The sequence below is a fragment of the Helianthus annuus genome, chromosome 9 (genome assembly GCF_002127325.2).
Source record: "Helianthus annuus cultivar XRQ/B chromosome 9, HanXRQr2.0-SUNRISE, whole genome shotgun sequence".
In the NCBI taxonomy this organism is placed as follows: Eukaryota; Viridiplantae; Streptophyta; class Magnoliopsida; order Asterales; family Asteraceae; genus Helianthus; species Helianthus annuus.
In genome coordinates, this window is record NC_035441.2 from 180,177,343 (window position 1) to 180,193,235 (window position 15,893).

Genomic DNA, 15,893 nt, shown 5'->3' on the forward strand with positions numbered 1-15,893 from the left:
ACCCTGATGTTGCAGCTATGATGGGTTTTGCAGGTTTTGGCTCATCCAAAAAGTAAAAAAAAAAAAAAAATAGAAATTTTATTTTTGTTGTTTTGATCTTGAGGGCGGTGGTGGTTGTTGTTTTGGTGTCTTGTTCTTTAGCTTCAGTATGATCTTTATCTATTCCCATCTGGTTTCCTAATAATATTCAGTAAATGTTTGACCAATCAGCTATGATGGGTTTTGTAGGTTTCGGCGTCGTTCATTTTTTTTGGAGGATGGGGGGGGGGGGGGGGTCAAGGATTGGGAAGATGAATTGGTGGTGAAAAGTTGTTGATTGATGAAGTCCGTGACGACAATTATGAATCGGGAATGAAGGTCGTATTGAGTGGTTGGAAATTCCTAAATTCAGTGTGGACTGGTTGAAAAATGATGTTGGGTGGGTTGTGGTGGCAGGTGATGGTGGGCTGGTGGTGATGGCAAGTGGTGTTCGCCGGATGGTGGGGTTGTGGTGGTGTGGCAGTGCTCGGCAAGTGGTGGCTAGAGATGGTGGCTAACGGTGGTTGGTGATTGAAGGCGAGAGAGGTTATACGTATATTAGTATTTACAAAAATTGTCCTTTATATGTATAAAAACTAAACTACCCTCATGTGACTTGTACATGACCAGATTTAACAAGAAAATCTATCTGGGTTAGGGGTAAAGGACTAACAAAATTCTCTATAAAGGGCAAAACCTGTCAAAATTCGTTGAAAATGACACCTCCTGTAAAAAGGGTATAAAATAAAGAACAAAACGTGTAATTTTCCTACTAATAAAGATCTTGATGTTGGTTACACTATATCGCTTTTCGATTTGAGATGGGTGCAACGAATTGCCTTTTCAGTCAATCATCATTGTTGGAGTTAAGAGAGAAGGAATGGGATCTAGGGTTTCATTGTCAGACCATGAAACTATGTACATTCCCCCATATCTAGTATATGCTTATTTATCAATGTTAAACATTTTGAATATATAAAAAAGCCAAACCCAAAAACGCAAAATCTAATCTAATCTAAATTATAATAAAAGACTACGATTAATGCCATATGGCATTTTCTTTTTCAATCTTAAATTTTTTAATTATGCTTTATTATTTATCATTAATTCTTATCTTTATTTAAATAAATAATTTCATCTATATCTCCTACTTATCCCTACTTAATTTTTCTAATTTCAAATAAATCTAATCTAATCTAAATTATAATAAAAGACTACGATTAATGCCATGTGGCCTTTTCTTTTTCAATCTTAAATTTTTTAATTATGCTTTATTATTTATCATTAATTCTTATCTTTATTTAAATAAATAATTTCATCTATATCTCCTACTTATCCCTACTTAATTTTTCTAATTTCAAATAAATATTATAATATATTAATATCATATATTATATTATATAATACTAGGTTATAACCCCGTGTATTACACGGGTTAAGTAAATAAAAAATCAAATAGTTAATAACGAAGATTTAACAATTATAAAATGATATTTTTAAGATGATTTTCTGATATCCAAACAAAATTTTGTGTCATGTATGATCAAAACTTGTGATGTTTGTCAAGTTTATAAATATGAAAGCATTTGAACCATCGATTAGAATACAGACTGTATCATCGACTTTTCACGAGTTTTAACAGTCATGTGAACATACATTTAATAACCCAAGTTTTATTTAAATAATAGTGGTCTTAATTTATTAGTTTTAAAAAATGTTTAAATGTCCAGATAAGGCATATAGCAATTATCCAATTAGATAAACTTATATAAAAAAAATAATGTTTCAATTTAAATTAATTAGATAAGTACAAATTATCGGTAATTATTAAATTATATAACTTTAAAATTTAAATATCTGGACGTGAGTTGCATCTTAAAAGGATGGTTGTTTTTTAATAAATTTATCAGTATGATAAATGTAATTATTATTCTTCTTGCATTTTAAACATATATTAAATTTAAGAGTAAAATGCACGGATAGTCCATGTGGTTTTGTAAAATAACACCATAGTCCCCAACTTTTGTAAAATGCACGAAGAAGGCGTGTATCAATGAGGGAGTTGCAAGTGGTGAGGGTGGGGTAGCACTACTTGAGTTAACTTTATCTTTTAATGTTTTTAATATAATAAGGGCATTAAGGTTATTTCACACCCACTTAACTGAGAAAACTAACCACCATCCACTATAGGGACTATCCGAGTAACAAATTGTCAAAACTACAGGGAGCACCGGTGTAATATCCAAAAGTTGGGAACTATATGTGTTATTTTACAAAACCACAGGGACTATTCATGCATTTTACTATAAATTTAATAATTTAAAGTAAATAATAATTATCTATAATTAAGGAATTATGATATAATTTCTAACGTAGTAATTAATATAAATAAATAATAAGATATTTTATGGAACTTTATCCATAATTTTTTAAATTTTAATAATTTAAATTAAATAATAATTATATATAATTAATGGTGGTCTAGAATAATGACAAGTGTCCCTTCATTGGTTTTTTTTATTATATAGTATAGATACACGTTACCTACTATATAGTAACAATCCCAATTTACTTTATTTTAACTAACATAATAATTATTTACATAAATTGATTTGATAACAAAAATGAGGTTTGGGCATTATTGTCAAATTCATTCAAAAAAAACTTTTTTGTACCATATAATCTTTCACTTTTGGGACTTTTTTGTTATTTTCATCTAAACGTCTGACTTTCTTTTTTTTTTATCAAAATCGTCATTGAGATTTGGGATTTTTTGACATTGATAACAAAAATCAATGTTTATTTTTTTTTAAATTAATTTAGTGAATTTTCCCTCTATAATTTCACAAAAAAAAAAAAAAAAACTTTTGTGAGTTGAAACTACTATTTAATTTTGTATAAGTTATAATAGCAATGTGTACAACTAACTAATGCACAATTCATTTTTCTTTTTGGTTTATTGGTCCATCGAACAATTAGTTCATATATTCCCGTTTTTACCAATTTTTGGTTTGTAACTAAGAGGTGTAATTCAACATTTTACATTTTCTGACCTATACCATTTTGTCTTTTTTAATTTTGTCACAACTTTTTTTTATCCAATACTTTTTTTATTTTCAACTTTGTTCACTTTTCATCTTTTACAAATTCGTCGTTTTACTTTTGGGTCGAAATTTTATAGGTTAACACCCCCAACGCGCGTGCGTGGTTCAAAGTTTTTACGTTATTTTGTTTTGCAGTTTAACGGCTCTATCGCAATGCACGGGGTGCTATGTCAACTTTGTTTTTCTTTTCTATTTTTTATGTTTCAGTTTAATTTTTGCAAGTTAATACATTGGAACGCGCGTGTATGGTTCAACGTTTTTACGTCTGCTATTTGTTCGGTTTAACAATCCCGCCGCAAAGCGCGGGTCGTAAATACTAGTAAAATATAAAATACTCGTTGAACTAACTTGAAAACTATGATGTATACAGACATATATATAGACATGTTAAAATTGTTTAATCCAATCAACCTATCTCGATTTATTAGTTTGAGGCAAGTTACGTATAATTCAGTACCCATATAAAAAACACATTAATATATTGTCACAGGTACATTTCAATACACACATCCAAAACACATCAAAATATTATCACATGTACAATTAGTTTGGGGCAAGTTGCGTACAATTCAGTACACACATCAAGATATTCTTACTATTTTATGCTTTTATGAAATAATAATAAAAAATCGCCGTTTAACTCGAGGTGTACAAAAAACCCGTACTCAGAACCGAACTCGATAAAAAAAAAACCCGAAACCGGTTATTTTGTACCCGGGTATTTTATACCCCTAACCGAATCTGACCCTACCCAAAGGGTATGTATAGGGTATACATTTTGAGCTCACTACATGCACCTGAAACCGTACCCGGTTTATACCCAAAAATACCTGGAAATGGTCATACCCTATATCCAAACCCAGTTATACCCTACACCTGGTACCGTTTTTTTTTAATACCCGATAGAATACCCGAAGTTTAAAGTATTCTTTTATGTTTGTTTTACATCTTTATATTTAAGTTTTTAAAAATGCATATTATAAAGCAAATAAATTGTATTTAAGTAAATTTATGTTATTGTAATTTATTTTAATTATTTTTACAAATTACAAACCAAATCTAATTTTTAATCGAATTTATTTTTGTGTAAAATAATAATAAAATAACTTACTTTTTAAAACTGGGTATTAATACTCGGGCCCATACCCGGTTATATCTGAACCCGATCATAACCTACCCGAATACATACGGTATAATTTTTACGCATACCCAAACCTACCCAGTCAGTTTCTCCCAATACCCGGATCCGGGTATTATAAAAAAACCCGATTTTTGCACCTCTACGTTTAACCATTCATATATATTAATTAATAAAGCCCAGAGAGAGCCCAAATACATTAAGCCCAAAAATGAAAGAAAAACGAAAGCACGTTTATGAAGCCCAAAAAGAAGGAAACCCGTAGGTCACCGCCTCTTGTACGCGTTCTCACTTCATATTTAAACCGGTAAGCAACGTGTTTTGTACCCAAAGAAAGATATCGGAATTCAGAGGCGGCGGTCTTTGAGGATAAGAAGATCGCGTCGCTCTGTGAATCTTGATCGATTTTCACCGTTGATTTCTTTGGAACACCTTCGGAATTCATCGGAGTCTGGAGATCTGTGTTCCGGTAAGAACAATCGTCACCTTTGATTGCTTTTCAGCCTCAAAAACCAACTTCCAGTTTTGAGGCTCGAAAAAACGAAGAAACTCACCGATTCAATCTCTAATATCATACATCGTACAATCAATTTGACCGATATTTGTATTGATTTGTTTTTTTCTGTGAACTAGGGTTTTCTGTTACATCATATTCGATTTAGGTGTTTCAGGTCTGTTCTAGGGTTTCTATTTTTTTGTCCTTTTGTTGTGTTATTGTTTTGTCGCTGAAAATCAGTTGTTGGTGTTGTGTTACTAATCATGGCGGCAGGACGACACAACTTCTTGAGCAAAAGACAAGAAGCTGTTTCTTATAGATCCAGATCCAGCACTCAATTTACTAAAGTTTCAGATGAAAGAAACGGGTTCATTGATGGATCTACGAGGAAGAGAAAGGTTTCACCGATTGTGTGGGACAGATTTGATGAGAAGCAAGTGAAGATTTGTTCTAAGAACAGAGTTTATTCCACTAGCTCTGTTGTTAGTCGGTTTTCGTCGCCTGAAATCGGTTCGGTTGCTGGTAAAACTGAGTGTCGAATTTCTTCTGTTGAGTCTGTTGTTTCTAATGTTTCAGATGATGTGGAATCACCAAGGTTGTTGGCTGCAAATTCTCCCGAAGATGGAGAGTATGTTGTGGCTCCGAACTTATCGAAATCGAAGTGGGCGTTTGAAGACTCGCCAAGACTCGAATCTGATGTTACTTATTCAAGCCCGGAGAGTGGTGAATTCAAGCAAGATGAGGTGTTTTTGTCAGATGAAGATACCAACAATGTTGATGAAAAGGTTGCCGGTGCTAGCTCGGGTTACTTAAGCTCCGAAAGTGATGACGAGAATGAAACTTCGTTATCCACCGGATCAGGCATATGGCCGAGTTGTAGACATGTGACTGAATACGAGAGATTGGGTAAGATTAATGAAGGCACTTACGGTGTCGTTCACAAAGCTAGGGATAAGAAAACCGGAGAAGTTGTGGCGTTGAAGAAGGTGAAGTTGGGGAGTGACAGAGAAGGTTTCCCGGTGACAGCTTTAAGGGAGATTAACATTCTCGGTATGTTACAACACCCGTCTCTCGTAGAAATGAAGGAAGTTGTTACTGACGATTTCGATGGTGTTTATATGGTTATGGAGTGTGTTGATCATGAACTTAAAGGGTATATGGAACGAATGAAGCAGCCGTTTAGTCAAGGCGAGGTGAAACGCCTTATGATACAGCTTCTGGAGGGTGTGGCTTATCTTCATGATAACTACGTGATGCATAGGGATTTGAAGACCTCAAACTTGCTGTTGAACAACGATGGTGAGTTGAAGATTTGTGACTTCGGGATGTCTCGGCATTATGCGAGTCCGCTTAAACCGTATACTTCTTTGGTGGTCACACTTTGGTACAGGGCGCCTGAGCTTCTTTTGGGGATGAAAAATTATTCAACTGCTATTGACATGTGGTCGGTGGGTTGTATAATGGCGGAGTTGCTGTCTGGTAAACCGCTTTTTGATGGCAACAAGGAAGTTGAGCAGATTGACAAGATTTTCAGAACGCTTGGAACACCGAATGAGTCTATATGGTCTGGGTACTCGAAGCTTCCAGGTGTCAAACCCAACTTTGTCAAACAACCGTATAGTCTTTTGAGGAAGAAGTTTCCTGTGGCTGTTTTTACAGGCTCACCTATGCTTACCGAGTTGGGATTTGATTTGTTGAACAAGTTTCTAACGTATGATCCGGAGAAGAGGATAACCGCGAGAGAAGCTCTTGATCATGGATGGTTTCGTGAGGCTCCTCTTCCTGCTGAACATGTTAGGATTTGTAGATAGATGTGACCTCTTTGATCTTTATAGTGTAAAACATTATTAATGATCTTTGTAGCATGACTAGTTGATTATCAATGCATTTGGTGATATTACTTGTTGCCTGTTTCATGGTACATCTTGCTTTTACAAACTTGATATAGAAGTTATGATAAGACAGTATTCATGGTTAAAATAAACTAAGATCAATCTTTGTTTAATATATCTTCTTGGCCATAATTTTACTTAAATGGTATGGTCTTGCCAAGCACAAAGAAGATTAGTGATAGTTTGATGAAGAATTTAGTGTTGACCAGCATTTGGTCAATGACCATCCATAATCACCCAAGTTGAGCTCGCTCTCTGAATTATGATATGCTCATTGAGCATTTGAGCTAGCAGCAGCCTCCATGTTCTTACTATCAATAGATATTCCAGGCTGAGAAGCATCATTGGAGTCGCATGGTTACCACTTACCACTAGCGAACGCCATCTACACACAACTGATCCAAGCCCTTGGTCTCTGTGTGAAATTAGTGCAGCCGCAGATAAACAAAAGAGTGACTCTTACAAGCTGAAGAATCAATAAGACCTGCATGGATTTGATTTCATAATTTATGTACAAACGATACAATAACCATGTTGAAGCATTACTTACACAGAAAAATCACCCGTGTTGAAGAAGTTGATGATTCCCTGGTTTTCAGTTGTCTGTAAGAGAGCGGAAAATTGACACACGGTCACAACCAAGAGCTCCAGAAGAAGGAAAACTCGAAACCTGTGGCTTATTTTGGAGAGCAAGACGCATATGCCCTTCAGTATAACAGAAACATACAAATCTGTTCGAATCACTTGTAAATTGCCCACCAAGTTCAACAAAGCAATGCCTGATATGAAGACAGGTTGAGTAAGCCCAGGTTACAAGTGAAGCTAGAAGAATGGAAGCAGACAACCACCATGAATCATGATGCAGATGAACAACTCGAGTGACCTCACAAGCGGTCTTCAATAAGAAACACACCAACAACCACACACACAGCCCTCGGAAAACCCCCTGTAAAACATCTACATGTTATTTTCAATCTTATTTTAACTCTACATGTTCTAGCCATCACATAACTTGAAATTTAAATAAAATGCAGATTGTTCAGACGCTCATGCAAATCTAGATGTAATTTCAATCTTCTACTTGGAATCGGATGTTATTTATCTAAAGCATGTTTTAATGAGATCATGATAACTTTGTTTGTTAGGTGTTATCCGTGGTTATTAGTAGGGAGATGGTGGCTTCGAGTAGTCTTAGGTGTGTATAAGCTTAGGTGTTTGTTTTTTGAGAGGTAAAGTGTCTGCAGTCTGCGGACCACGTCTGCAAACATCTGTAGAAGAAGAGGTGGACCAAACCTCTACAAGAAGAAGGTTGTTTCTTTTTTAACGTATATAAACTTCTAAAATAAACTGGTACTGGTGTATGGACGGTGGTGGTGGGTGGTGGTGGTGGGTGCTGGACATGGACGGTGGGTGGTGGTGGTGGACGGTGGTGGTGATGGACGGTGATGGTGGTGGTGGGTGGTGGTGTTTAACCCTTTGCAGATGAAGATCTTAGAAGTGGCCGGGCCAAGTCTGCATCAAGAAGAGCTCACGCAGACGTTCTTTTAATGAAACGTCTTCGGAAAAACAAACAGTCTGCAGATGACAATGTTTGCGCGGTGCAGACAAAAGAGCCTACGCAAATGTTTTTTAAATGAGCACTGTGCGGTGTCCTTGTCCCGTCTTCCGTCCCGCATATGACCGAGTCACTGGTTTCTGCCTACGAGTGACCTAACATGACCGGTAAGGTGGCGAGATGAGTATGCGCACATCACTTGCACATACACATAGTACACCTTAATCTTTAAGCCACTAAAAAGTAAGCAAGAGTGACCCAACTTAACTTATATCTTGAATGTTTTGCTCTTGACCCGTTATGGTTGAAGTGTGATTGTCTCCAATTGCCTTTTGGTTGAATTTTAGGGGACAATTAAATACATAACCATTTTAACTACAGAATCGCGATAACTGCATACATATACTTATACAATGCGATTATACTTTATGCACTACATATAATTGTTTATGCGCTTTTCGTTGGTTTGTACTTAAAACTAACTCTGTGTTGAACTAGTGAACGGGCGCCATCTAACTATTGGTATTTTTCATGTACATAGACTGAATGTAGAGTTCACTGATCCTATTCAGCTTCGTAATGGTCAACTTAAGTCCTCCCAACCCTAACACAGACTCAACGTAACTACAGAAAAAGGAAAAAAGCTGAAGCTAACATCGTAGACATAGATTTACTCCTGGATTTCGTGTTTTCATCATTTTTAGTAGGCAAATTTGAGATTAAATTAAAAATGTTGGTGTATCATCTTTAGTGGATTACATAAGAAAATGTTGTAACTTAGTTGAATATAAAATAATTCAAAAATGAAAATTCTACAAGTTAATGCATATGGTTTGATTCTTAATTATGCTATTAATAAGAGATTCTCATTTCAACAATTTATTTCTGGGTATCAAGAGCAACTTTGTTTTTAGATCTTTTTCATAATAAAGTACTTAGATGAAATTATTTTTCAACTTTATCTTTTAGGTGATAAATAAAATTTTTGTAATCTGTTTCCTCTAGTAAACCAATAATCTATCCATCATACTAAACTCATTAAGAGAGTTCCCCATTTCTCCACTAGTGTCTCCTAATATGTGAGAACGCAGTGAGCATGATAGTGAGCCCAATCACTGCATACCTTCTTAATAGTGCATGCACTGACATCTCCTTAGTTATTCACTTGCTTACAAAATACTACAAACATTATCATTTAGTTGAATCATGTATCAGGAAATCAAAGTAGCCCAATCTATATACAAACAAGATTGGACAACGAATTCCTTGGAACAATATGAACAAATTATTTGTCCCACACAATGTATGTAGTAGTCCATCAGAGCAAAATAATTACGATATTGGAAGTTTACTCTAAGAAACCACCTTATAAAACAATGTATCTGGAATTAAACAAATAGTGATGAACTATAACTGATTACAATTTAGATGAAGCACCAGATAAAGCATGCTTAACCAACTCCCTTCTCAATATCTTTCCTGCTGGGGTCTTCGGAATTGCGTTTATGAATGCAACTTTTCTAATCTTTTTGTATGGTGATACCTGCAAACATTAATCCACACACAGTTAGCAACTTTTCTAGATGAACAAGGTGTAGATAATTGAGAATTTATGATCGCTTTGAGTGCTTAGTTGTGGAAGAATCTGGGTTTTCAATTATACATGCCTGTTTTGCAGTTATCTCCATGATTTGGGCCTCGCTGATTTTGCTTCCAGGTTTTCTCACAACATACGCCATGGGAATTTGCCCAGCTTCTTCATCTGGATATCTGATTTTATGTTTCAATGTCGCAAATAGATGTTAGATACGATTATCTAGAGGTGACAATTTCAATCCATTTAGTTATGTCAAACGGGCCGAACTAAAACTTTTATTTAAAGAAGGGAAACTTCAGACAAGTTGAGAGTTGCCCAAAATTCTATTTATAAGACATCCAGCCTCCTATGGTGGTTGTTTATACAAAGATATGGATTATTATTGTAACTATATTATTATAGTGATCACAACTAACTTACGGAATCACAGCAGCATCTACAACATCTGGGATTGATTGAAGGTAGCGCTCTAATTCAGCTGGTGGGACCTGCCATTTTTTCATTGTGATCATTAGATAAAAAGGCTACTTAAGGAAATGACAGTTGTAACATCCTAGATGCTGTGAAACAGTAAGGATGTATTAGTTTGAACTTTGAAGCAAAGACCATTCATTACCTGATAAGCCTTATATTTGATTAATTCTTTTAATCGGTCAACAATGAAAAGGAAACCATCATAATTGAAATAACAGAGATCACCAGTCTTTAACCACCCCTCAGATTCCATAGTTGCAGCAGTTGCTTCCTTATCTCTAACATAACCTGTTATTCAAACTTAAAGATCAAATACAAATAATCTTTTTAATCATTTTTCAAAGACAAAATTGCAGAAAACAACCTTTATGTTTGCCTCAAACTGCAATTTATACCTTTCACTATGAAATCGGCAAAAACCAGCCTTTATGTTCATTTTTTATTACACCCTATAACCTTTAGCACTAACAACGTCAAATAATTCAGTTAAATGGACTCACATGCCTTGCACGTGAGGGCATTTAAGTCTTTTAATATATCCCCCCCTCTCTCTCCTCGTATCTCTTTCACTATCTCAAATTAAAATGCAAACCAACCTGCAAAACATCAAGACTCACCCTCATGCTAATTCCATAAAATTCCCACAAACAAATTAAACATAAAATTAAAAAAAAAAAAAAACTTCAACAAACAACAATCAAATTTGCATGAATCTTGACATCAACAAACGACACCATTTCCCTTCTCCGGTAACCATGTCGAAGGTCCGGCATAAGAGCGCCGTAAACCCAAACAACACACCATCAACGGCCACAACTCAGCCAGAGCAGAACCACGGCGTCTATTGGCAGGGGCAATTGTTCAAGTTAAAGGTAGTTTGCTAGTATAAAACTCAAGCGGAATATATTCGATTGGCTTTCTTTTTTTCACTCAAGTAAATTGGTTTCTATCCTTAATTTGTTACATAAAAATATATTTTCTTTAACTGAGAAACTAATTCAATTATTAAACTACCAAGCCTAGGTACATGTTCTGGAAGACAAAATTACAACTTGTGAGCAAAATTAGTCAACTCTCAATCACGAGAACATGATTTAAGAATTCATTTTGGAATCTTATTAGTTTTCAATAAGAACTGACTAATATATTTGATGTATTATTATCCGGTCTAGCGGTTACAAAACGATGACGTATTGAATTTATAAAGTCAGCTAAACTCAATACATATAATATCAGAGACCTGAGTGCCGCATTTGGCCCTTGAGACATGATTCTGGCGTTATCCTTCCATCACGTCCGTACAACAACTGCTTAACACCTTCAATTTCGTTCTCATCGTAAACATATATCTTGAGATCGATATCGGAGCCTAACCACGACGGCGCCACCGTATGGAACCGCCGTCGTCATCGGAGAAGCGAACGCGTCAGATTGGAATTCGTTGGAGTAGAAGGTGGGAATGATTGGTCCAACAGTCTGATGGTGAAGAAGGTGAGTTAAAGGGATATATTAAAAGACTTAAATGCCCTCACGTGCAAGGCATGTGAGTCCATTTAACTGAATTTTTTGACGTGGTTAGTGCTAAAGGTTATAGGGTGTAATAAAACACGAACATAAAGGTTGGTTTTTGCCGATTTCATAGTGAAAGGTATAAAGTGCAGTTTGAGGCAAACATAAAGGTTGTTTTCTGCAATTTTGTCTTTTTCAAACCATCAAACTAGTATATAATAACACTATCATTAACAATATTTTCATTTTTGTTTTTCAGTCTCTTTATAACAAGTTGTTGGCCCATAATAACAACATTATACAGAGAAAAAGGTGTAGGGGTCTAGTCATAAGTCATTCACATAATGTTTACCTTTTCATTTAAAGCATCTTTATATATGAAAGTACAAGCGATTGAACTTTTAGGGGTATTATGCAAATTATGCTTCTTTAACTATTAAACGAGATACCACTGTAGAAAAAGGGCCAGATGAAACAGACATAATGCATGCATTCTGATCATAAAAACATAACCTATGTATAAGATTGATTTTAATATAAAGAAAAGAACATTGCCAACTGTTTGGTTCTTTTTTGTTGCGGCCACTGTGGTTGAATGTTTAGACCATTTTAGTTACCTTCAGCTGCTATTAAACTACTTATTTACACAGCAAAAATTAATATATGGGAAAAACAGAATGCTATATTTTACATGAATGGCTCAGTTAAATAGGGGCAGAAAGTGTCGGTACGATTTGTGTTTGTGAATGAAATAAGATATTTTAAGTAATCAGTTTGAAGTTGCTTATTTGAAACTGCTTATATCAAAAGGCAAAAAACAGTTTCAATAAGCAATCCAAACACCCCCTTGAATACTACAAGCAGAAGATGTGTCACCTTTCATGATCATGGGCCCTCTTATAAATATAGTTAATGAAATGGGTAAACGCATATTAATTATAAATAGTTTTTAATATAAGTAAATTTCTCGAGCCCAGGAAGCAATCCCGGGTGATAACAAAAAAGTACTCTGTCTAACATTAATCGATAAATCTTAATAAAAGAAAAACTAAAACCAAATACATATGATTTCATGAAAGACGATTATAACTTCTTTATTAACGTCATTCGTAAATGTTCTTTATGTACTTTTGTTTAATGTAAATTAAATTTTCCTAACCCGGGATGTTCCCGGGTGATAGCCTAGTTTGATTATATATGTTTAAATAACATGACTTTTTTATCAATATAGATGGTACACCATTTACATCGGATAACCATGCTACAATTTTTGAAGATTCTGACACTGAAGATAACTGTTGAAGGTTATTAGTTTGCAGTTTGCAGTTTGTAGTTTGCAGCAGAATTTTTAAAATGACAAGCAGCACTTTTGGTTTCTTTATGTAATTTGAAGTGTTTGTTGGTTTATGTAATTTGAAGTTTTGCATTTGTGGTTGACTTGTTGGTATTTTTAGTAGTGTTTGAATTTGTGGTTGATGTTTTACTAGTTGGTATTTTTTAGTTGTGCGGCGTTCTTTCTGTTTAGTTTGTTGTAGATGGCAAAAATACCCGAACCCGATGGGGTTCCCCGATACCCTACGGGGACGGGTATAGGGATGTAAGTTAATTCCCCAGCGGGGATGGGGACGGGGATGGGGGTTGGAAATGGTAAACGGGGATGGGGATGGGGAATGGGATCCCCACTAATCCCCGCCCCATTGCCATCCCTAGGTGAGTTAGACGAATCCATTGACCATATCTTTACAGTCTGTGAAACTTCGATGAGGGTTTGGTAACAGTTCAATAGTTGGACTCATCTTCGAGCGATTTTTGCTTTCTATATCCTGGACCTTTTGGAATTATATAAACACTGGGAACTAATAAAGGAAGAAAGAAATGTGGTACAATGGCTTGTCATGTTGGTTTGCTGGAATATTTGGAAATCTAGGAACGCAAAGATGTTGTCGAATGGCAACGGAATGAGTGAAGACATATTGGGAGGCACCAAGTCTCTCGGATTTCTATGACTTAAAAATAGACCGAGGCTTAAGAATTTAGTTTCGAATGATTGGTGTAAATATCATTTGTATATGTTTTAGTTGGTTGTAGTTTTTTGGGGCCGACCCTTTCGAGGTTTTGGTTTGGTTTCTAATGAAGCTAACTTTTCAATATATATATATATATAGAGAGAGAGAGAGAGAGAAAGTGTATTGTACAAAATGGCTTAACGTACGCTACGTACGTGATGTGAAATCGCATGTTATAAAATAGTATGAAATCGCATGTGATAATTTTGATGAAATCGCATGTTGGTTTTTTGTAACAATTTTGCATGTGGTAATTTTTTGATGAAATCGCGTGTTAAAAAACCATGTGAAATTGTTACGAAAAACCAACATGCAATTTCAATGCGGGATGAAGATCTGACGGCTGAGATGATCGCGTATGTAATGTAGGATAAGGGCTCTTGTACGTTAACCTAACTATATATATATATAGTGAAAGTGTAAAATACAATATCCCTTAACGTACAATACTTACGATATAGTGAAAGCGCATGTTATAAAAAACATGTTGGAAATCGCATGTTGGTTTCTTTATGAAATCGCATGTTGTTTTTTTTGTAGCAATTTCGCATGTTGGTAAATATGATGAAATCGCATGTTGGTATATAAAGCAATTTTGCATGTTAGTTTTTCAGCATAAATCGCATGCTCAAAATTGAATTCGCACCAGATCGGACGGCTGAGATGAGTGCGTACATATTGTACGATAAGAGCTAGTGTACGTTAACTTAACCATATATATATATTATTATACATATAAATAACATTTGTTGTGCAAAAGAAGTCTTTACCCACAATTGTCTCCTACTTACGGAATACTATTTTTTGAAAACTATAACCCACCTTGTTGAAATTTATCTTTGTTCTCAATTTAGGAAAATTTGACCTACCTTGAATAGACTTATCTTAGTTCTCGATTTAGGAAAATTCGACTTTTGTATATATTGAGAATAGCGACTTGACCTTTATTTTTTAACGGTAAATGTTATTTTTTACACAAATAATTATGAATTATTCTTCTTTTCCAGGTTTAAACGAGACCTCTTTTTTAAAAGGCATCTGACTCTACCAAGTGGATACCCTACGTACTTAGAACTTTGTTACAGTGGAAAAATTTGATGACTCGTTGTATTGTATGGTAAAATGAATTGTAGTACTAAGTTTCCCCTTTTTGTATCTTCATGTTGAACTTTATAATTAAATATTGATGTGTGCAAAATGCAACATATAAATTACATCAAATATAGCATAAAACTAACCATTTTTTAGTACTAATGTTGAAAAAGTATGGTTTTGTCTTCCTTTTGTATTTTCAGGATTAAATAAGCTCAAATGAACAAAAGAAGCAAAAAGGCAGCTAAATCTAACATAAATACAAGAAAATGAATAAACGTGGCATGCTCGACCCCCCGACAGCATCTTCCCAAGCAAAAACAAGAGAACAGAAGGCTGAACACGCCTCGTGCTCAGTGAGCACGGGGGCGTGCCCAAGTGTCTGCAGAAAAGACAAAGTTGTAGAAGCTTCTATCACCCACCACGGGGGCGTGTCCAGCGGACACGGGGCCGTGGTCAACTATAAGATTCGCAAAATCTGGGGAAATCTTGATAGTACAGATACGCTTCTGCACACGGGGCCGTGCCCGAGCTTCTGTTCAGGCTATAAATAAGGGTGCTTGGCTCATTTGCAAACCATCCCTTGGCACACCACCTCTCTCACACTTCACCCACCCACCACCACCATCACAACCCACATCCACCACCATCATATAGTGTGTGAGTAGTCTCGGGATCCAAGATTGATCGTAAGAGTTCTTGACAATCAAAGGCCATGTTTGCCTAAGTCTCTTACATCACTTGGTAAAGACAAGTGTCTAGTATAATACTTTTTATTTTTAATCTTTTCGCACTTTTTATTTGGTTATGTATTAATGACTTTAATAACTAGTTTCTTATGTTGAAGGTGATTCTTCCTTATCATTTGTCCGTGGTGCCTTGGCATTATTTTACTGTCTATATAAAACAAAAGATTTTCACCATTCATATCTCCACGGTCTATATGTAGATA

The 15,893-nt window shown here is 35.3% G+C and overlaps 2 protein-coding genes across 2 annotated transcripts; one reads left to right on the forward strand and one right to left on the reverse strand.

The window, feature by feature from the left end:
• The first annotated feature begins 4,573 nt into the window (after positions 1-4,573).
• On the forward strand, positions 4,574-6,677 carry LOC110879888 (cyclin-dependent kinase G-2-like). Its single transcript, XM_022128419.1, has 2 exons — positions 4,574-4,729; positions 4,894-6,677. Exon 2 carries the CDS (start codon positions 5,020-5,022, stop codon positions 6,565-6,567), a length of 1,548 nt encoding a protein of 515 aa, XP_021984111.1. The 5' UTR covers positions 4,574-4,729; positions 4,894-5,019; the 3' UTR covers positions 6,568-6,677.
• Positions 6,678-9,414: 2,737 nt separating this feature from the next.
• LOC110876888 (4-coumarate--CoA ligase-like 9) lies at positions 9,415-12,714 on the reverse strand. The gene is made up of 5 exons (XM_022125046.2): positions 12,660-12,714; positions 10,417-10,562; positions 10,221-10,288; positions 9,871-9,973; positions 9,415-9,746 (listed from the first exon to the last, which is right to left on the reverse strand). Exons 1-5 carry the CDS (start codon positions 12,712-12,714, stop codon positions 9,621-9,623), a joined length of 498 nt encoding a protein of 165 aa, XP_021980738.1. The 3' UTR covers positions 9,415-9,620.
• Positions 12,715-15,893: the final 3,179 nt, after the last annotated feature.

Excerpts from the sequence above, each read along its gene's own strand:
- LOC110876888 (XM_022125046.2), bottom strand. The coding sequence starts at position 12,714 with ATGCGTTTACCCATTTCATTAACTATATTTATAAGAGGGCCCATGATC. Across the intron at positions 10,289-10,416 it reads TCAAATATAAGGCTTATCAG|GTCCCACCAGCTGAATTAGA; the intron begins GTAATGAATGGT and ends AAAAAATGGCAG. Across the intron at positions 9,747-9,870 it reads TGGAGATAACTGCAAAACAG|GTATCACCATACAAAAAGAT; the intron begins GCATGTATAATT and ends TAATGTTTGCAG.
- LOC110879888 (XM_022128419.1), top strand. The coding sequence starts at position 5,020 with ATGGCGGCAGGACGACACAACTTCTTGAGCAAAAGACAAGAAGCTGTT.